At 38.1% G+C, this 22,933-nt stretch overlaps 1 protein-coding gene across 1 annotated transcript in view; it reads left to right on the top strand.

Moving 5' to 3' along the window:
* ITGA4 (integrin subunit alpha 4) overlaps window positions 1-22,933 on the top strand; it is a 65,504-nt gene that overhangs the window by 33,847 nt on the left and 8,724 nt on the right. The window contains exons 15-20 of the mRNA XM_036421589.2: window positions 1,260-1,414; window positions 8,486-8,635; window positions 10,850-10,926; window positions 20,164-20,314; window positions 21,564-21,659; window positions 22,273-22,352. Of these exons, the coding sequence (XP_036277482.1) occupies window positions 1,260-1,414; window positions 8,486-8,635; window positions 10,850-10,926; window positions 20,164-20,314; window positions 21,564-21,659; window positions 22,273-22,352 (709 nt within the window). The remainder of the gene's footprint in view (window positions 1-1,259; window positions 1,415-8,485; window positions 8,636-10,849; window positions 10,927-20,163; window positions 20,315-21,563; window positions 21,660-22,272; window positions 22,353-22,933) is intronic.

Here is a 22,933-nt window from a genome sequence, read left to right as displayed (position 1 = left end):
TTCTAAATAAAAGGAAGATTGACATATTTATTTGAAATTTGTGGGATAATAGAGTTCCCTGAAATAAATAGATAAAATACTTTCAGAGGAGTTAGTTATGCCTAAAATATTAAGTGAACACTTCAGGAGTTACATAAATTCAAAATACCACTTAATGAATTATTGATCCTATGTGAGTGACACCTCAACAAACTATTAGATGCAGCTTGTTTTGCAAAGATCTCTTTAGAGACAAGAAATGGCTCTTTCTTGATAAGTTCTGGCTTGAACTTTTTTTTTTTAAGTTGCTTGTAAATTTTCCTTATCGTTTTGCTTATTGAAGATCATTAGCAGATGATTATGTACTATGTCAGATTTGAAATAAGTCAGCGGTTGCCATATGGTGGTCTATGAGGTCCCCAAGGTTGGTGACTGCTGGTTTAAGGAAACCTTTGGAGCAGCGGGCCAATGATGGTCCACAGACCCCTGGTGGTCCGTGAGGTCCGAAAGGTTGGTGACTGCTGAAATAACTTCTTACAGAACTGTCAAAATATTTATTGAGAGAATGTCTGTCTGTATTTGTTTATTTTTTGCACAAATCGGCACTTGAAGTTCAAAATAGAAACCAATAAAACTGTGGAGCTGACTTATCAGGGCCCAGGGCTGGAAAAGAAGACATCTTTGAGTAAACTGTTTATATAGGTTTGACTTTTGAATTGTGTGTTCACTTTACATTTAAAAAAACAATAACAAATCAAAAAAAGATCAACCCCTCAAATTGGAAACAAATGGAAATAAATGACCCTAACAACATATGAAGATAATTATATAACCACACAAGGTAGAAATAGTCCAGGTGACATTTGAGCACAGTACTCTGCCTGTACTTCTTTAGACAGATTTTTCTAAACACAAAAAAGGACTCCAAAGAAATATGAAATTTTGCTCAGAACTTTTAGTATTATAGTAGTAATAATCTGATGCTGTCATTTTGAAACATTTACATATAAATGGATTAAGCAGATAACTAAAGATTTTAATATTGTTAAAATTAGAAACCTAGAGAAAATTTTATACAATTTTTTATTTATAAAAATAACTTTTTGTAATTTGTATTTTTAAATTGTTCTTTCATAGTTCAGGTTAGTTTTTAAAAGCTATTTGTTAAATAGAATTAAAGACATTTCCAATATTCTCTATAACTTTGACTATGATCACTTCAAAAATAACACAATAAATGCTTTTAGAAATTAATTTTGATTCTCTCTACATTTTTTCAGTTTTGTTTTATAACATGAGTTTGGATGTGAGCAGAAAGGCGGAGTCTCCATCAAGGTTTTACTTCTCTTCTAATGGAACTTCCGATGTGATTACAGGAAGAATGAAAGTATCAAGCACAGTCGCTAACTGTAGAAAACACCAAGCATTTATGCGGGTAATATAGACTAGTTTGTGTTATTAATGTATAAACTGTAATATTATCAGTACAGTAAAAATCTTAGTACATTGGTTTATGTTTCTTTTTATTGGTGGTAGTGGTGCAGTTTGTTGTTAATCTTCACCTGAGGATATTTTTCCATTGATTTTTTTAGAGAGAGTGGAAGGAAGGGGGGAGAGAGAGAGAAACATCAAAGTGAGGGAGTCACATAAATTGATTGCCTCCCACATACACTCCGACCAGGACCGTGAATTGAGCCTGCAACCAATGTACTTATTGACTGGAACTGAACCCAGGACCCTTCAGTCCGCAGGCTGATGCTCCATCCACTGAGCCAAACCCCCTGCAGGCGTCTTCAAACTACGGCCCGCGGGCCACATGCGGCCCGCAGAGGAGTCTGATCCGGCCCGCCAGGTTTTTTGGGCAGTGAGCGCAGCTGAGGTGTTACAGTAGGAATTAGTAGTTCATATAGTCCAGCTCTCTGAGGGACCGTGATCTGGCCCCCACTTTAAAAAGTTTGAGGACGCCTGCCCTAGGGCATTGGTGTCCTTTTATAATATACAGTTAAAAGCCAGTGCTATCTCCTTCTGAACTAGTTGACCTATTTTATTGCTCCAGATTCAAAACCTTTAATAACCTGTGACCCTGGACAATTCAAAGTCCACTTTTTGCACCTCCTTTATTTCACTTTTATTACATTTTGCTGCATCACTGTTTATAAAAGACCTGCCTTTTCCTTTCTACAATTGCAGTGTTTTATCTCTGTTTATACCCTTGCCTAGAAATGTACATATTGAACAGCTCAGCTGAACCTCAGATCTATTCCTGAGGAGGGTTTCTTCTGAGGGAGGGTGTGGGGAGATGGCAGCAAGTGAGGAGGGGAGATGGGAGGTGGGAAAGTTGGTTTGCTTTCCGTGTGACTCTAACAAAGCAGAATGCAACACGACTGCTCTTGGGCTATGTCTTTGCCTCTGTGCCAGCATTGTCAGTGATGTCAGTGGGAACGTGCCCAGTTGTAGTGGGCTGGGGCTCAGCTGTGGGCCAGGAGGACGACTCGCATGATGGTGTGGGGTATGTCCTGCCAAAGCACAGCCTATGTCATGTTTCTGTTATTACCCGTTCCCAAACTGATCATCGTGCTCCTTGCACTGGTCAAATCTTATCAGATGAAGCAGTGCCAGGTCTTTTTCAAAAGGGAATGGTGTACGTCATCAGAAAATCTATTGTCACAAAAAAAGCCAAACCGTTCCCAGGAGCCGTTTCTGGGATTTCAGACAGTAGCCTCAGCTTAGAACTTAATTGTCCCTTTGAAACTTATTCCAAGCAAATGCAAACAAGCATCAGGACTCCGGTGCACTGTTACATGCTAAGAACATTAATCCCTATGCCGTTTCCTCATTTCCCTGAGCAGTTCTTATTGTTGTACTTGAGAAAAGCAATCAGATGGTCGGGAGCCAAAAGTATGGAATGATATTAATGTAACCATCATTTAGATGCTAGAGATTAAAGAGGTTCTCTTTTAAAAAAAAATTTTTACATAAGCATTTCACTTAGGTTCGTCGGTTTCAGAGACTAACATGGAGACCATTTTACAGGCAATAAAAGGGCCAACATTAGACATTCACAAAGAAACATTGTGTTGAATGTGTGTAAGAGGCAGTAAATTGATCTGAGTTATTTAGGCCTGTTTCTTGGCATTGTTCCTATGAGTAAGTGTTCTTCAAAACTGTACATTTTCTTCCGAGTACATTTGTAGTGGAAGTGAGATTTTAGCAGAGGTTTCTGTGTTTGTTGTTTATATACTTGTAAATGTTACCATGGTATCAGCCATTGACTTAGGGCCATATTGTCAATGTCAAACAAAAACACTTAGCTCTGGGGTTGGAACATAGTGGGGATTTAAAACACACACACACACACACACACACACACACACACACACATACACACACACACACACATACACAAAAAACCCACATGTGATTTTATTGTGTTTTTCTCCCCTTCCTGAATCTTCTTGCTTTTTTGGGGGGACATTTTAATACACAGATCTAGGAAGGCATAAGGATACTGTGACCCTCCCACCACACTCCAGGGTGTCGGAACCACAGAAGCAGCTTCTCAACCCCGTCAGGGAGCACTGGCTGCTGTTTAGGAAAGTATAGGAACACAGTGAGTGCCTTTCACCCCCACAGCCTGGCACCAGATGGGAAGCATTCAGCATCATTAGCATGGCTGGGCTTCTACTGTCTGAAAGAATAGAACCACAACCCGAATTCTGCCAAGAAACCTCCCTAATAACAGAGAAAGAAAATGACCACCAGTCAGGTGCTTGAGTTGTTCCTTTGTTCTGTCAGATATGCCCAGGGTCAGCAGGGTTAATATACATGTGCATCCTCCGTTGGCCCCCTTACGTGAAACGAGGTGTTGCTTTGTTAATGATTTACTCAGGGCACAGACCCCTCCTCTCAGAGGACCCCTAGCTTACTAGCTAGGCACACTTTCCTTGTATAATTGTTCCCTTTGGCTATCCCAAGTAAGTTCCACTTATCCACCCACTCAATTCAGAAGATATTTAGTGAGTTATGAATGCATGTCAGGCTGAGTTTGAGACATTTGTAATCACTTAATGAAATATTGGATTGATAACTGGCTGCAATTTTGGGGAATATTGGAGAGGCCATGGAAGTGAGATGCCCCTTGAGGTTTTCCTAGATGACATTTCTTCATTGAATTTGATGGAATCTCTGCATCACCATATTCACTGATGTTTGAGAAGAGTAAAAAGGTGCTACGTTGGGATAACAAAGGAATTACCTTCCTGCCAATGTAGTATTTCCAATAAAAATTAGAAATATCTAGCTTAGTCAGACCAGGAGTGCTTGGTAGTATCCAGAGAGCCAGTGAGTACAGTGGCATTAGCATGTTGTGTAAAAATCTTTAAATCAACCTGCGTCTACTACCTGTTTGGTGAATTAATTCATTCTTATATTTCCCTTATTTTTCCTAATTTCTAGATTTTAAATTTCTGAAATAAGGGAGTTTTGTTATGTAGCTCTGTGGGAGTTTCTAAAGGCCACCTTTTTCGATAAGGAAATGAATATTTGATTTTGTTTTTATTTTACATATTTTATTTGCTTACATAAGAACATAGTTTAGTGAAGTGCCATTTGCTCCAAAGCAGTTCTATTTTAAGCCCACCACACTATGGATCAATCCATGTATGCATACATTTCTGTTCACAATTTAAATGCAAACTAACTATATACCTATACTCACATTATACTATTCTAGAAATGAATTGATTACCCCAACATATGTTAATCCTTTGGTAGATTGTAAGGTCTTTGAAAACAGAATATTATCTTATGCATGTTTGTATCCTTTTAAAAATAAATACATTACATAAGGCAGAAAATCAATATTTAATCAATTTATGGGTAATGTCTTCTTGATGCTATTTAAAGAATTCTGTGAGGGAAAATCTGAGTATGTTCTACTGATAAAATGGTTAGGACACCTGTCTTGGAGATGGTGTGTTTTTGTAGTGCTGGATCTTTGATAGTTTTTTGCCTGCTGATTCAAGCTTGCTAGATAAAGTGATTATAATTACACATGGTCCTACTGGCTTAGGTTACAATCTATGCCTCAGTCTTACCTTTTCCCTCTCCAACCTTTTCCCAACATTAGTACTAGAGGAGCATTTAGAAAACCTCAGCCCTAGATGGTTTGGCTCATTGGATAGAGCAGCCTGTGGACTGAAGGGTCCTGTGTTAGATTCCCATCAAGGGCATATGCTCGGGTTGCGGGCTTGATCCCCAATAAGGGGTATGCAAGAGGCAACCCATCAATAATTCATCAGTGATGTTTCTATCTATCTCCCTCCCTCTCCCTTCTTCTGAAATCAATAAAAATAAATTATATATATATATATATATATATATATATATATATACATATATATATATATATATATATATGTGTGTGTGTGTGTGTGTGTGTGTGTGTGTGTGTGTGTGTGTACACCTTAGACTGCCCTAGCCAGTTTGGCTCAGTGGATAGAGCATTGGTCTGAGGGCAGAAGGGTCTTGCGTTCGATTCTGGCTCAGTTGTAAGATTGCAGGCTCTTCTCCACTAACCAATGTGTTTCACATTGTTGTTCCTCTCTGTCTTTCCCTCTCTCTTCCACTCTTTCTAAAAATCAGTGGAAAAATATCCTCTGATGAGAATTAAAAATAATAAATTTTCAAACCTCAAATCTAAAACTTGATCATATTCTTGCTCAAAACTCTTCTGTGTAAGAACCTTCCTATCCCCTTTCAAGTGTAGATTGGGTGGCCCTCCCTCTTCTGTACTTGTGTATGAATATGTCACCACACTCCTCTCCTCACTGTGTGTGGATTTATGGGTTATAGACTGTGACATAGTAATGGCCTTTCAGTTTTACATCCTCAAAGCCTGTGTTGTACACAGTAGATCTATGAATAGATATCTTCAAATGCTGATAATCAATGTCATCTTTTATTAAGTGATATTTTATAAATATTTCTGGCCCCATTAAATAAATCCTTCACTACATAAGCACAATAGGAGGGCATGTGCCTACAGCTCAGTTCTTAAGTTGGCCATAGATACACAAGTTCATGAAAGTCAAATGAGAAGGAGGATTTTGTATAATTTCAAGCATGGGGTAATTTGCATGCTTGTGGGTACCCTATTTTATGAAATTGTCCATAAAAAGGTGGCATGGAATCTTCATTATTTTTTTAGTAGAGATAGCACATACCCATCCAAATAAAAAATTTTAAGCAAGTCTCTGTTTTCCCTCCTACATACTTAGTCACTTTAAGACATTTTTGATATTATAGCATCTGTTCTTAGGTAGAGCTGTTAAAGTTAAATAAGTGTGAATATCTGTCAAGCACAGTTCTTGCAAGAGTGCACATACATTTTATATATTGTGAGAAAAGCATAATTAATAGCTAATTAAGATAATGAAAGTAATATACACCAGATGTAGAGAAGACCTTGTGGAAAATTAGTATGAATTAGGTAACGTGATCTGGTCAAAGCAAGCTTGTGGAGAAAAATTAAAACAGTGGACATGTGGAGGGACAGTCAACAGTTTTCTAGCTCCTACACCTCAGGGATAATTTAATCAAGTTTGCTATTGTAATCCTCGGGGCTTCAAGCTGTTCCACTTTTACGAATAGATAACTTGGGATTTGGGCCTTGATTTGCAACATTCCTATATGGTCAAGGTTTCATGTTGAGATGATCACTTAATAAAATCATTTCCATGTATAAGATTAGAAAAGTAATGAGAGCTCTTGAGTACTCTGGTTCAAATCTTTCAGGAACCACTTAATTAATGCAAGTCTAATACTTGTTATGTCACTCATTTTCTTGTTAATGTTTCTTGGTTGTCAGTAATTGAATTTTATATTTTTTTCTTATTTCTTCTAAATGTTTACCAGAATTTCTTACAAGAAATGAAAATTCAGTAAATCCTTGTTGGCTTATATAGCTACATGTTGAAAGCAACCAGCACACAATAACGATAATGTCTAACATCTGTTGATACCTTAGTAAGTGACAGGTATTGTGTTCAGTGTTTCATGTATTAATACATTATACCACTGAATCCTTACAACAATAAGATGTAGGTATCATCACTATCATCATTATCGTTATTCCCATTTTCAAATGAGGTAGCTGAGCCACAGAGAGATAAATAATTTGCCTAAGGTTACATAGATAATAACTGATGAACCTGAGATTTGAACCCCAGTAGTCTGCCTCCAGACCATTTGCTTTTCATGTTTTTATTGCTGTTATTCTCTCTCTCCTTCCCTCCCTCCATCCATATATTGATAATGTCCTGACTGGTGAGAAAGAGCAAAAATTACATAAAAACAGAATAGATGTAGTTTGTTTTGTTATCATTACATAAAGACAATGGATGTCTTTTCCATTTGATATATGTATTCATTTTACTTTATTGGTGGTGTCAAGTTACTATAGATGTAATTAGTACAACATTAATCAGTATGATAGGGTGTTGTTGTTTTATTATCCATTAGAGATTATTAATTCCTAAACTTTGAAAATAATTTATTTGTTATTTTTTATTTATTTTAATTTTTGTTTGGTTTTGGTTTTGTATTTGCTCTTAGATAGTGGTGTTTAAGCCATATTCCTATCCTGGGATATCTATAGATAAGTAGAAAACTGGTCCATTGACATTACTCTCTAGAAAGGCTGTCAATTACAACTAAAAATTAGTAAGATATTAAATTTATAAGAATGCATACAGAATATAATAGATTCTGGGAATGGGCTACAATTTCTGTATAACTGATAAATTCAAGAGTTCTTTTCTTGTGAAGTGTGAAAACAATAATCCTAAAAAAGTTATAAAACAACTAGCAAGAAGATTCAATACAGTGAATAGGATAACCATATTGTATATATAAAACAAGCAACTTGCTATTACTATCCATAACCTGTTAAAAAGGATAATGAGAAATGTCTTTAAAAGGATATGTTTCATAAATGAAAACAAGTGAATCAAATTATATATATAAAAAAAAAAACACTGAAAGATCTAAAAAGGAAACTTGAATAAATTGAGAGATTATATTTCTACAAGTCTATCAGAGGGCAATGTTAAATAGAATAAAATGTTCGTTAGTACTTAGAAATGATCTACAATGAGTTTATAATAAAAATTGCTACGTTATAAAGTCAAGTTATAAAAAGTCTGCATAGAAAATACCATGAAGAAAATATACTCAATGTAGACTTTATATATTGTTAGATGGCTATAGTCTTTTATTTTTATGCTATTTTGTATTTTTCTAAGCACATGAATGTTTTTGTAATGAGAAAAAATAGACATTCACAGTTTTAAAAACTAATTTAGATTAAAAGGTAAGAGTTTTTTACTTTCATGTGTTGTGTTTGGCCCTATGCAGGAAGGGAGGAACTTTTTTCTTGTTTTTTTTGTTTTTGTTTTTGTTTTTTCATTTCTTTATTTTTAATTCATATGGTTTTAAATTTCCTTAGAAAGATGTGCGAGACATCCTCAATCCAATTCAGATTGTAGCTGCTTACCACCTTGGGGCTGATATTGCCAGTAAACGAAGTAAAGAGGAATTCCCACCACTCCAGCCAATTCTTCAGCAGAAGAAAGAAAAAGACATTCTTGAAAAAACAGTAAGAATATTTTCTTTGATTAAAAAATTGTGACATGTAACAAAGTTTTTTTGTTTTAAGTATTACATAATTCTAGGAAAATGAACTAATCTTTTTAAAAATTGTATAAAACTTTTGTATAAAAAGATTTATGGTATGTCTTGTTTTTAATTTTAATTTTTATTTTTGATATTTCCTTCAGGATATTGAACTGGATATTTTAAAATGTGCATTTAGTCATAGCAGTGCTTTCTCATCCTATATAATAAAAGGCTAATATGCAAATTGATCAGTGGAATGACTGGTCGTTATGACACACACACTGACCACCAGGGGTCAGACCCTCAACATAGAAGCTGCCCCCTGGTGCTTAGTGCTCTCCCACAGCAGGAGCGCTGAGCACTCAGACATTTCCTGAGGGCTCCTGGGCTGTGAGAGGGTACAGGCTGGGCTGACGAACCCCTTCACTCCTGCCCCAAATGCATGACTTTCATGCACTGGGCCTCTTAGTATACTACATAAAATGTTAGTTTTCTGTCTTGAAGTCTTGCCAAGGAAGAAAGTATATTCTTAGAGAGCACTCATAGTGGGAGTGAGTTGCGTTCCTGAGTTGGTTATTCTGTGTCATCAGGTGTGTTTAGTTTATCTTTCTCCTTTTCTGTCTCTTCTCTCTCATTTGTGTCTCCCTCTCACTCACCCCTCCCATCATACACTGAAGTCTTATTAGTCAAATTCCCTTGCTGGGTTTTACTCATGTATAGGTGTATGTGTTTAGGTTACACAATAGTTTCTCTTTTAAAATTTAACTGTATGCTTTCCAGTCCCATCCCAACACTGACTGCATTTTGAGATGGATCCTGCATTCTAACCAGTGAACTACTTTTTCCACATTACCTCAAAATATATCAGATTCACTGACAAAGTGTTTATTTCTGGAAGTCCAGTTGTTCATAACTTTTCTATCCAACAGCACAAAGACATAGTCAACAGGATGTTTGGGGGTATGGTAAAAACATTCATTAAAATGTTCGCTGATGACACACCGAATGTAAAAGATAAAAGGGACATTTTAAGGTCTAGTTCATTTCCTGTCCCAACAAAATTGCCCCTAAATCACTTTGATATTTGAACTTACAATCACCACTGTCTAGTCTACAATATTAAATTGAATAAAGATGATAACTTAAGAGCAAATTTTCTTTATACTCATATATAAAAATATTTCTGGAGGTTAGTTTTTTCAATCTTCTGTTTGACTTCACTTTTCAATAGCAAGTACCTTTAAATGTGTTTTATTGTAAGTGCACAAGCCAAAACCTAAGCAGTCTGTAGTTATAATAACTAACATTTTGACTCTTAGAACAACCTGTTTTATAACTAAGAGTGATAGAAAAAATCATATTTACCTAATCCTTTAGAGAAAGATTTACACTCTCCTTGTGCTCCCCCAAATGGGCAGTCTGTGATCTGATAAGCAATTTGACAATACTCTAGTCCTTTGCTATTTCTTGTACCTGGTTCCTTCTCTGAGTTTCTAGATTTCTTTCTCTTCTGCATCTCATTATTTTTCACCTTTGCCTCTCACTTTTCTCTCCCCACTCCCCCATGCCTCCCTGCTCTTTCCATGCTTTTTCTTTGTCTAGCTTTTTAAACTTTGGTCTTCCATGTACCTTATAGCATCTCCTGGTCCTATTAAAACGAGATGATCGCTTTTCTATCGTTTACTTTTGCTCAATGAGTTCTTAAAGTGAAATTTCTAAATTTCTACAATTTGTTCTTTTCAATAAACATAAAATCGCTGCAAAATTCAGTGCCGGGCTCATATATAGTAAGTGGAATCAAAGCATCAGAAAACTGAGAGGAACCTGACCAAAAAAAACACATATTGGCAGAAAGGGTTTTAAATACTTACATAGATTACTACCAAAGTTCGATTTAAAAAAAAATTTTTTTTACAATTATTATGAAAGAAAGAAATCCTTTTTCCCACCTAACAAATTTAGGTTTCAAATTTGCATAAGAGAAGAACTTAGTTCTTTTAGCCCCCAAATTATTTCATTTAAACCTACTAATTAATTCTCATATTGAACTCCTCAAAATGATAAAATAAGGAGTTATCAATCTGATCTATTAATTTTATTCTCATGTATCCATAGATATCTGTCTTTAAAAAAAAACCAGAAATATGCCTACTAATTGAACTAACAATAAAATACTGTCATATTTTATTTTCAGGTAAAGTTTGCAAGGTTTTGTGCCCATGAAAATTGTTCTGCTGATTTACAAGTTTCTGGGAAAATTGGATTTTTGAAGTAAGTCTAGTTTACTCTTTGTTATTTGTCAAGATGGGGTAATAGGTGTGCATGTGGGTTTCAAAGAGAAAATGCCTAAGAACTAATACTTAGGACTCAGCTGCATTTAAAGAACTGGAAAACAACATGATTCAACTGAGAGAGATTATCACTTTCCGAAAGAACAAGACTATGTGAACACCAAGGCTTTATGAATCATGTTGTAATCTTTTGTTGGTAACTAAAGGGATATTTTAGGATTGGACTGTGCCTGAAGTCATCATCATTAGAATTTTAGTTGTATTTTAGACATTTGTCAGTGCCTCTTACTAGAGTTTTGATGGCAAAATGAGCTAACCTTCACTACACGATGCTTAATTTTGTGTCACTTAGAAAAAAATGATTACATAATTCAGACTGATGTATAAAACAAAGGAATTCCTAAATATATATGACACCTTTGAGAGGGAATAAACCATCTTGTTCTTCTAAATTCACAGAAGGGGAAACGGTCAGAAGAAAGCTTATACAATGTGCTTAGAATAGTACCTAACATATAGAGAACACTAGACAAATGTTGACTGCTGTCATTATTTTCTTATGGGGAATAAACCATTGTGAGTTTGTCCTGTTAGATCCCCTATGTTGAAATTATTTTGCATATCAGAGGGCAGACAGGAACATGAGATCAGGGATAGAATGCACAGCGCAGGCTGAGGGATGACTATATGGGAAAGGAAGGAGGGAGGAGGAGGCATCAGTGACAGGACAGAAAAATGGGGAATTATATTGGGAGGTAACTCTGTAAAGGCAGCAAGTTTTATAGGGGCATGTTGAATTTGGTGGGACTTCAGCTCTCCCGGATTACTGCGAAGTGCTCTACACATTCCTGATTTGTGAATATGTTTGGGGGTGAAGGAGGTGAAATGTGCACTTCACAGAGAAAAGAACTAAAGATTAAAACTTGGGGGGACAGTTTTATTTAAAGAGCTTAACAAAAATAAGGAGTCCCTGTAGGAGACTGGAAAGGAAAACTGAGTGCACTGAGAAATAGCCAATATAAAATGAGGGACTTCATATTGTAAAGTTTTGTAGAGACCAGATAGCATAATAACTGAGAAAGCTCATGGGAGTTGGCATTTAAAATGTGACTTGTAGAAAAAAATATCGCTGGCAAATTGAAAGATGGAAATTTCAGTGCAGTAGTAGCTGAATGACAGGATAAATGCTTTGGGAAGAAAATACACTGGGAACAAGTGGCTTTATCTTGTCATTTAATCATGCAGAGGCAGGGAAAGAAAGAAATTGGAGAGAGGATTTATCTACTTAAATCCAGGGGGCACTTTTGGTACCTATTTGAACTCTCTGAAGCATTTGACAGCTTTTCACTTCCTCTTTTGAATGTCTTTTGTTTTAATTTCTATGATGACACCCTACTCCCTTCTCCTTTTCTAGCCTCTCCTTCTCAGTTGTCTTCGGAGATATTTGATTTTGGCTCTGTTGATTCCCCAGATGGTTTTCTCACACCCCATATTTTCCCTGGCTATCTTACCTACAGCTGTGACCTCACCTGGTCTGCCTACACTGCCAGTGCCCAAATCAGTATCTCTGAGTTTTACACCCACACATCCAGGTGTCTGTTGGACATGTCCTCTGGAGCTCAGTATGCATTCTTCTCCCTTTCTTAACACTACTATTCAATAAATTAGTAAGTCCTATAATAACCACCTAGATGTTATTGGGGGTTTTCCTCCATCATAATTCTCTGTCTCTACTACCATTGTTTCATGCCAATCACTGAATAGTTTATATAGCTCACAGGCTTTCCTGCTTTCTCGAATAGTGGTCTCATATTTTAACATTATTTTAATCCCTCTGCCATGATGTTTCCAGCGGGAGCTTTCTCACATGCACCTCTGATAACAGTGCTTCCCTGGGCCATTATAACCTAAACTCTAAACTCCTTACTGTTCTTTCTCACCAACTCCCTGGACCTTTCTCCATTGGTGGCAGACTACTTAGAGCTGCTTGGCTACACCATTCTCTCCCGAACTCTGAGTAGTTTCACTTCTTGGTTTCACTTCTCCAATGTATCTACTTGGCTAATTTTTATTTATCTTGCAAATCTCAGCTGTTTCCTAGGTGAAGTCCCTTTTGTTGCCAGGTACACAAACCTAAGTCCTCCTGCGCCCCCTAGTCCCACTGCGCTTGCCACTCATGACCATCATTGCCTGTCTCCACACCATCCTGTAAGCTGCTTCAAGGCAGATTCCTGTCTTTTCATCTTTGTGTTGACATTGCCCAAAACAATGTCTGGAACACTGTCAGTGACTAATAGGTGTTTGCTGAGAATAGAACAAGGTGCTAAACACACACACACACACACACACACACACACACACCAGTATATTATATAATGAGATCAACTCAGATGGAAGAGTTAGCTTTAGAAAGAAATTAATATTGTCCTTATCTTGAGCTGAGCAGATACGCAAAGATGCTTGACATTAAGAAACTCAGTGTGGAAGGAAATAAAATGTAGAGAACTCGTGGATGGCCAGGATACAAAAAAGCAGGTTCATCTATGGAAAATGGAGATCTTTAGGATAAATATGGGAACATGAAAGGCATGAGGAAAAGCTCAAAATAGTGTTAGGATAAACGGGATAGGAAGTCAACTAGGAATGAGTGAAAAGGTTGACAAACAGTATTGAGTACCCTGCTGGGTAGGAACACATATGGCAGAGAATAAATTAATTCTTTTCACTTAAGCAATGCCAGTATAGCCTTGGGCATCCACAATTGAGGGCCAAGAAGCCCTAACCTATTAGATTAATAATTGGACTTTATACTTAATTATCCAGATTGGCTGTTCAGCTAGTCCAAAAGCAGCGGCTACTAACTACTTTGCATCCCAGCATGTAGTGGGGTGCCTTTGTTGATGTATTAGTTGAAAAATGTATAACCTTCCCATTCGTGTATTTATTTTCTTCCTAAAATGCTCAGTGTTCTCGGTGTGTTTGCTGCCATGGGCCTTTGATCAGTAGAGCTGTGTGTGGGAAAGCTTATCTCAGCTACAAATAAGTATTTTATTTTCTTAAGTCAGAAACTCCCACTGTCACCTTGGTCATCTTTCATTGCAATCCCTCTGACCAATTAAAATTTGTACAAAAATTTACCAAGAATGCTTCTTTTCTGAATGATGAAAATACATCTTAAATTAAGAGTTCAAATATTAATATAATTGAATTGTTATTTTTTTATCCATTACATATTTTTCACAGTAAGCTATTACATTATTGTTAATTTGCATCATTAATTTGAAATGATACTATTTCTTAACATCTAAGTATAAGCCCATTATAATTTTCAGTGGCAGCACCTGAGGGTACAGCCGTGTTTCTTGAGTTGTGGCCTTTGAGTCACTTTTACGAGAATCACCTGGAATGCTTAATGGAAATGCAGGTTCCTAGACCCTCAGATCGTCTCAATTAGAAGCGATGGGGACCAGGCCAGAAATGTTGTTTATTAAAAGGCTCCAAGGGTTTCTTATCATACTAAGGCCTGAGGACCAATGAGGTAGTGGTGGTTTCAGATTTGAAACAAACAAACTTGATTCAAGTTCTGTATCTACCCTCTGCTAGCTGCAGAGAAGCCTTTTAAGCTCTACAAACCACTTTCCTCCTTGATAAGGGGGTAAAAGAGCCCCTACTCTGTGAAAGATGTTTTAAAGGTAAATAACGCAGTAATGCCGGCCCAACTGCATAGCATAAACCTGCTATGCATGAAGCTTTCATGAAAGTTATTTTTGATAAATTATGGTTAGAATATTTGTAGATTATGACAAAGTTTTAGTGTGGCCATAAAATGGAAATGTTGCCATTGAGGTCTAAACATTTTCTGTATTTATACTAGTTATGTGTCCAGCGTTTGTCTCTATGTCCCCAAAATGCTGCTGCTGACCATGGCTGGGTCAGTAGTTTTCAGTTTTATGAGATTTTTATTTTTTTATTTTTATTTTTTTTTAGTTTTATGAGGTTTGAAGTGGCACGAATGCTGATGTGAAATATAAGCCCTGCATCATTTGCATCAATTAGAGTTCCGGCAGTTTCTACTTGAAATGATAATTTATTTAAGTAATTCTTTTATGAAAACTCTTCTAATCGATTTTTTTAGGCCGACCGTCAGAGATTCTGACAAACTGCTTTGCATTTTTAGCAAATTATACTCTATCAGCCAGATAGATTCCTGTCTCACATAGGAGTCCTCTCTCCCTTCCTGTAATCCTAGGCAAATTGTGACCGTATGTTCTAGGCATTCTCCTCCCATAACTCTACTGGCACTCATGCTATTTATGTGCCCCTGAGCTACACACCCGCTTTAGGTAAATGCACTTACTCGGCAAAGAGTGTGATTGGCTGAAGACGGCAGTAATAGACTGCCAACAGCAAACTAAACAGTGCTTAGTGTTTTTATTAAGTTGAGGCTTTCTCCTGAATGACTAAACTCCCGGGAGAATAAATCATGTTCAAATGGACTTACCGACTGCAAAATGAAGATGAGCAAATATGACTGTCAAGATTATAAATACAAGAGCCAGTGTTAGCCATCACAGAGGTAGTCTGAAATCAAGTCTTGCTTAGAGATTCTGATGTAAATGATAGTTCTCTTCTGCTCCTCAGCCACGCTTCCCGCACAAATGAAACACGGGCTTTCCCATCCTTTAGGAATGCCTTCAACTGCAAGGAACTGAATACTTGAGCAATGGTGGCTTTTACATAAAGGCATTTCATTATTGTGGCAGGGTTAGTGAGCACCTATCAAACTCTGACCATTCCTGGTGATCTTTCCAGTTCTCTTGGCTTTTCCCTCACAGTCACTAGATGGCTGCAGCAGCACCAAGGTTCCCAGAAAGAAAATAAAGGGACAGGAGCAAAAGTCTGTGTCCTCAGGAAGGGCAGTGCCTGGGCAGACTTATTATGATCAGCCAGACCTGTGTCACATACTCACCCTGGGCCCACTGTGGCTGGAGGAGAATGGAGTCATTGTGATCAGATTAGTGCGCTCATAATTCATTCCCTAGGGGCTTGTCATCTGCAGTGTCAAGGGAATGCTGCCCAATGCTGGGTCTGTTAGCAACTAAAAAGGGCAATCTGTTGACTAGACAGCAGACAGTTGTCAACATCAGCCACGATGCTGTTAGCCGCTGGAAGAGCTAGTCTAACGAAAGTGTCCCCTTTTGAAATGGAGATAGTAGGAATATACAGGGTGGGCAAAAGTAGGCTTACAGGTGTTCATATAGAAAATGGCATGCAGGATATGACTGATACAATAACTTTATTAACTCAGTGTTTCATGTACTCACAACTGTAAGCCTACTTTGGTCCACCCCTGTGTGCCTCACAGAGGTGGGGGAAGATGAATTATATCCTTGTACATGAAAACATACTATTCCCTAGTTCCATCTTCTAATCCAGTGCAGCCTGCTGTACTCCTCTAGACGTCAATGAGTTTGCCTTTATTCAGTAAAATCTTCTTAAATGTTGAACTGATGTATTCCAGTAAACAAGAATTTCCCAGTATTTTCCCCCCTGGAGTCAGTAGTAAAATTAAAAAAAAAAAAAATTTACCTTTACTTGGACCTGCAGCAGAACTGCAAGCGACCTGCAGCAGGCTGTGTGCTGTCAAATAAGTGACAAGTGCATCTTGACACAGGTGCATAGCAGCTTACATTATACTTGTTCCTACCATCTTAAAAAGAGTTAGCCAGGAAGGCACTACTTTGTGTTATCTAGGCTCATTAACTAAGACTCAGGGAGAATTTCTTGCAAAATAAAGCAACGCCATTCGTTCAAGGAAAGCATAATGCATTGGTGCTAAAATACATCATGTTTCTATCTTTCCCCTCTCGCTCATTAAGTTGTGATTCTGTGTGTACACAGTGCCTTGATTTGTTCAAATTCCATGGATTCTAGGCCGTTTTGTAAATTTCAAGCCTGCATTATGCACGTTTTAATGAAAAATGAACGCTGATTTCTGGGGAGGGCTCTGGTGCAGCCCTGTCGCACGTCCAGATGTGCACCTGGTCCTTTATGACGATGTCTCCCACACAAAGCGGGTGGGCATCGCTCCGACAGCGCCTTGTTAACGAATCAAGATACACTGCGACGTCTATTTTAACAAAAAGAGTAGAACCATTATTACCATTGTGTGACAAAAGAGCTTAAAAATGGAAACCGAACCAGGAGTCTGGCTGCCGAAACGTGAACATTGTGTTTCTCTCTAATTTGCTGTTGTCTGGGAACCTGGCTGTTTATGCGATGCTTTCACCTTCTGTTACTTGTCTCAGTGCCAGCTCCTCTCCCAAAGGTGTTCGGTGACTAATGCTTTGGTTACATGCCAGGATATTTTACAAATGTCTGTTTCCAGGCAGCTCTTCTTCAAGTCTTAATTAAACTTTAATGTCAAGCTGAAGTTCACCTTTAGAACCTCCTAGGCTCCTTCCGCGGCTACATGATTAGAGAACAGTGGGGGGGAAGGGGGGATGCAGGACAGACGTTTCCCTGCGCCTTTCTCCTCCGCCGGCTACCGCAGCGCCACCGAGCAGATGCGTGCTTAGGTAACGGTTTACCACACAGGAATGGGTGAATCACAGCCGCTCTCTGAAACACACCATCCCTGAGTCACATTGTTCCCCCCTGAAAAGCTAGTCATTGCACCTCCTTCCTGAAACATCCAGCTTCTCAGAGCCAGAGATCCGGAGCTGGAGAGGCTGCCTCTGGGCACGGCCTTCACTCCTTTCCCCTTGACGTCTGCAGGACCAGCCAAGGAGCTGGGAGGCCTCGCGAGTCCTTTTCTCGAAAGCGGTATCCCAGGCTGTTTGAAATGAGCCTCTGTGATTGTCAGAAGGGCACAGAATAGATTTTTAAATACAGTGATATTATTTTGTTTGCTGATTTTGAAACCAAATCTACTTATCTGTCAGATTGCTCTATGGCAGAAGCTGGCAAACTTTTTCCGTAGAGGGACCGATAGTGGCTGTTTTAGGCTTTGTGGGATGGAGATCTCTCTCAGTTACCCAACGCTGCTGGCATCCGTCGTGTAAAAGCGGCCACAGATGAACGGGCATGGCTGCGCCCCACGAGCCGCTGTTTACAAAACCAGGCAGAGGTCTGAACTGGGCCTTCTGGCAGCAGCTTTTGAACCCCTGCTTATTATAGGAGAGTTCTGTAGTCTATCTTTATTTTGGGTTACTTAAATATAGTTCCTTACGGTATATTTTGGTTATTGAAATACAGTTAGTATAATTTAAGTTGGTTGCTAAAATAAGCCAAGATGGAACATTTTAAGGAATTAATTCTGGGTTACAAAACCATAAAGGTCTGCTCTTAGGTAGAGAGACCCAACAAAATTACATGGATATGTTCACCAAGAGACTGTAATAGAGCCAAACTAGAAATTGCCAGATAGTTGAATGGATAAATACAATGTGAATGGATAAGTAAAATGTTGTATATTTAGTTTTTAAAAATTCATTGGACTGCACACTTGCAATATATATGCATTTTGCTATGTGTATGTTCTACCTTGATAAGTTTAAAACAGGAAAAAAATCAAGAGGGGAAGACCTTTACTAGTAGATATTAAGTAAACAGTTCAATTTCTCAGTTATACTAAAAATATAAAAGTGGAGAAATGTGCCCCCAATTACAATTTTCATTCTGAAGTTCATGGAAATTAATAATTCACAGCTCAAAACTTTACACTTTAGTACTGATGCTGCCATTAATTTCTTAGTCAATTGAGTAGTTGTGCATGCAGGGCACAGATCACATGAATGTTGTATAGAAGATGCTTACTTAAGGAAACTTTCTAAACTTTAAAGTGCTAAGTGAATGTTTTACCTTTTGTGTAGTTAATGATTATTCTCATCCGGTCTTTTGCTTTCAGTCACACCCTTCTCTGGTTGAACTACTATTTCTAAATTCTTGGATATGTAGGAACATCTGCCTTTAAGGGAAGATTATAAAATCATAGTGAAGCAAAAGTCTTCTTTAGCATTCAGCTCTTCTCAGTCTCTCATTGGTAAAGAGAATGGGCTGTGTAGGCAAAGAGATTTGCATTTGCTTTGAAACTTTAAAACTTTAGCTGTGAGAGACCTTGAATAAGTTTATTAAGCCTCCAGTTTCTCATATATAAATGTGTTCCTCTCTCTGAGGATTCTATGACCTAAATCTTCAATGAATAGTAGTTATTATTACGGCAAAGTGATTGAGGCTTAAAAATGTTAATTACACACCCCCCTTCCAGAAGAATGGGGGCCAGAGACAAGTTGCTCTCACTCATGTGTCTAGATTTGGGACAATCTTCTCTTTCCAGTTCACAGCACAGTGAAGCTCTTCTGCAAGTCTGTGGGTTTGGTCTCATTATCCGTAGAGGTGACCAGCCTGTCTTATGAAATGGATTCTACTCTACAGATCTTAGTTGGATTCACTTGCAGTGAATAGCAGTCTTTTCTCACGCCGTGCTCACTTCCACCAAAACATGTTGTATTTTGGTGAAAATACTCTCTGTTCTCCTTTTCTTCCAGTTACCCCCATCCACGCCCTCCCCCCGCCTTTGGTTTGGGAAGCAGCTAATTCAATGTATATTCAAGAATAAAAAAAAAAAGATAGGAAAAATATACTTTGCTTTTAGAAATATGTTGCAAAATAATGAGGAAAATATGTTAAAATTATAGAACAAAGAAGTTAAGCAGAAAAAAAGTATTACAGAGTGAGGAATCTCAGAGGGAAGACAGGAGAGGGTGAGTGGGTGGGAGGTTATCAACCAAAGACTTTGTACGCATATATGCATAACCCATGGACACAGACAATAGGACCGCGAAGGCTTGGGGCAGGGCAAGCTGGAGAAGGTCAATGAGGGGTGGGGGGAGGTGGAAGGGAGACATAGTAATACTTTCAACAATAAAGATTTATTTAAAAAATAAACCAATGAATGCAAAAAAAAAAAAAGTATAACAGAAAGCAGACTAGTTTAATTATAACTAATTTGAAAACTTTTCTCCAGTAATACATGACCAACTTTATTTGAACTAAGGGAAACTGAGTTCTTTTAAAAACAGATTTGTGTCTACTTGCATGTGCTCATTTCCCTCCAGTTATTTTCTCAAATTAATATTTTATGTTTGGGATAAATAAGTGAAGAGATGGGATTTGTATTTCCAAATTAGAATGAAATAATTGTACTTAATTTTAGGCCGCACGAAAATAAAACCTATCTCACTGTTGGAAGCATGAAGACATTAATGTTGAATGTGTCCTTGTTTAATGCTGGAGATGATGCGTATGAAACAACTCTGCACATCAAACTACCCACTGGTCTTTACCTCATTAAGGTTTTAGATCTGGTAAGTATTGGAAACCACAATAGCATGATACTACATGATATTTTGCTCAGTTTCTTAAAGATGTAAATGGCATGATTCACTTCATCAATTTGAGGTCTAAATATCTGGCATTTATTTAGACATCCTTTGGCTTCCAGTAATTTTAAGACTTTCTCATGCCCCTGATCAACATGGCAAGTTCCTTGGAATCTGAGATTAAAAAAAAGTCGTCCCTACTTCCAAAAAACAATTGCCTAGTTATGCAAGCAAGCTGCTTGGGTGCCATCGCTTTTCTCACTCATACATACATCTTCCTGGTGCTTGATGCTACTGCTGTTGGTTGGATTCCTGCACCAGCAATAATGGCCCTCCCTGCTAGACTCCCAGAGTTACCCCTCCCCCCCACATTTGAAGCTCATACACCCAGTCTGGTTCCCAAAGGGCCTCTAAACATGCCACAAATCCAAAATTCTGGTATTGACCAGGTTTTAGGCAAGGTTTTCCTTCCCTGGAAGGGTTCAAAGCCCCTGGAGGTCTTTTCTTACCTCCGTGCCTCAGTCGTGAGCACTTAAATCCACCGGTGAGGTAGTATACCTTTGAATTTCAAAGACGAAAGCCTCAATTTCTTTGTTGCTTCTCTATTCCTTAGCAATCTTACTCAGATCTTATTCAGAGGACTTTTCCTCACATTAAGGGCATGTTGAGAGGCCTTTGACCTCTCACAAATACCTATTCCCCCTTTTTCTGCAGTGTTAAGAGCCTGTTTGCTCTAGTAAGAGGGAAAACTCAAATATTTAGGGAAATACATATCTGTACAAATATGTACAGATATGTATATCTCCCTGAAATGTTGGGATATGTATATGTGTGTATTTATACTATTATGATTCCAGTTATTGTAGTTATATACCTTAAACACACGTTCTCACATCCCCCCAGAAGAGGAATGTGAAACATAGACCTTATGAGTTCCTTGCCTCATGATTTTACAGCAAACTGGGCCTTGAATTAAATAGGGATACACAAACCTGGATGAAAGCCTCAAGTCCTGGGATTATTCTGTGGAGCATTTACATGGATGTTAGAATAAACCTAGAAACACATGTACATATTATATCACTTGATTACATTTCTGTTTATTCCAAAAATAGTAGTCCAGAAAAGTAAATTCTTTGGGGATGTGTTTCCAAAAGCCATCCTTAAACATGGGTTATAAACGTCTTGTTCCTTTTTTTTACCTAAACTAACTGATTTTGTTTTGTTTATTTAGGAAGAGAAGCAAATAAACTGTGACGTAACAGACAGCTCTGGCCTAGTGAAAATTGACTGTAATGTTGGTTATATATTTGTAGATCATCTCTCAAGGGTAAGCATTTAGCATTTATAATTTTTAATACAAAATGTTTCTATTTTTATGTTGCATACAAATATATAATTTATTATTTGCTTAGCGGAAATAGCTAAGTGATAAAAGCAAAACCAACTGGGCTTGAGACCTTTGAGACTGTGTTTATATTCTTGGCAATGTTCACTGTAAAAGGAAGGGGGGGATATGTGAATGTGTCGATCAGAATTCTGCTCCCTTGTGTCACTCCTCCCCAATCCTCTCCCACCCCGCCCCAGGTGGTCCTATCTGCCAGGCATGTTACCTCTGCTATAGAGAAAGGTGTTTCTGGAAGAGTCCTCCCTCTGGTTGTTAAAGCATCTCTGATTCTGTCCTTCGGGACCTGCCATCTTAACATCCAGAGGAGGCTTTGTCTCTGGATGTCACTTGTGGAATTGCTGGTGCTTTCAAGTCACCACAAACCCAACAGCTTCCCTGTAGCTCGCTGTCCGAATGAGGGGTAGCCTGTGTTTCTAGGACATAGTTTATAGAGCTGGGCATGCCTCAGGGTATAAACTATTAGGAAAAATTAAAGTTCAGCTGGTAAACATGTGTTAGATTGCTTTTTAAATGAGCTTTTCTTCTCTGTGTGCAGATAGATGTGAGCTTTCTGCTGGATGCGAGCTCCCTGGGCAGAGCGGAAGAGGATCTCAGCATCACAGTGCTGGCCTCCTGGTAGGTCCTCTGTGGGAAATAACGGTGTGGGGGGAAATAGACCCCTGACACTTTGGGGAGGGCACCTTGGGGAAACCATGGGGTTGGGTTCCATTGTCTGTAGGAGAAAACTCTGACGGGATCTAAGACACAAACCTTTAACCAGCATAGGAGGGAATAACAGTGTGAATTATGAAAGCAAATTGCTGCCAACCCCATCATAAAAATGTCTGTCACACCCACTTTTTTAAAATATATTTTTATTTTATTTTATTTTATTTTATTTTACAGAGAGGGAGAGGTAGAGAGAGTTAGAAACATCGATGAGAGAGAAACATCAATCTGCCTCCTGCACACCTCCCACTGGGTACATGCCACCCTTGGTACATGCCACCCTTGACCGGAATTGAACTTGGGACCCTTCAGTCCGCAGGCTGACACTCTATCCATTGAGCCAAACTGGTCAAAGCTATCACATCCACTTTTATCCCCACTCCCCAAAAAGCACTATTTAAACTCACCTCCAAGTTTATAAGGCATACATGGCATACAACTAGTTCTCGCTGAAGACGGTCTTTGTGCCCATGCATTCTAACAGGGCA

Source organism: Pipistrellus kuhlii, unplaced genomic scaffold, assembly GCF_014108245.1.
Source record: "Pipistrellus kuhlii isolate mPipKuh1 unplaced genomic scaffold, mPipKuh1.p scaffold_m20_p_7, whole genome shotgun sequence".
Lineage (NCBI taxonomy): Eukaryota > Metazoa > Chordata > Mammalia > Chiroptera > Vespertilionidae > Pipistrellus > Pipistrellus kuhlii.
The sequence above is the reverse complement of the archived record's forward strand: the minus strand, read 5'-3'. Positions and strand labels throughout refer to the sequence as shown.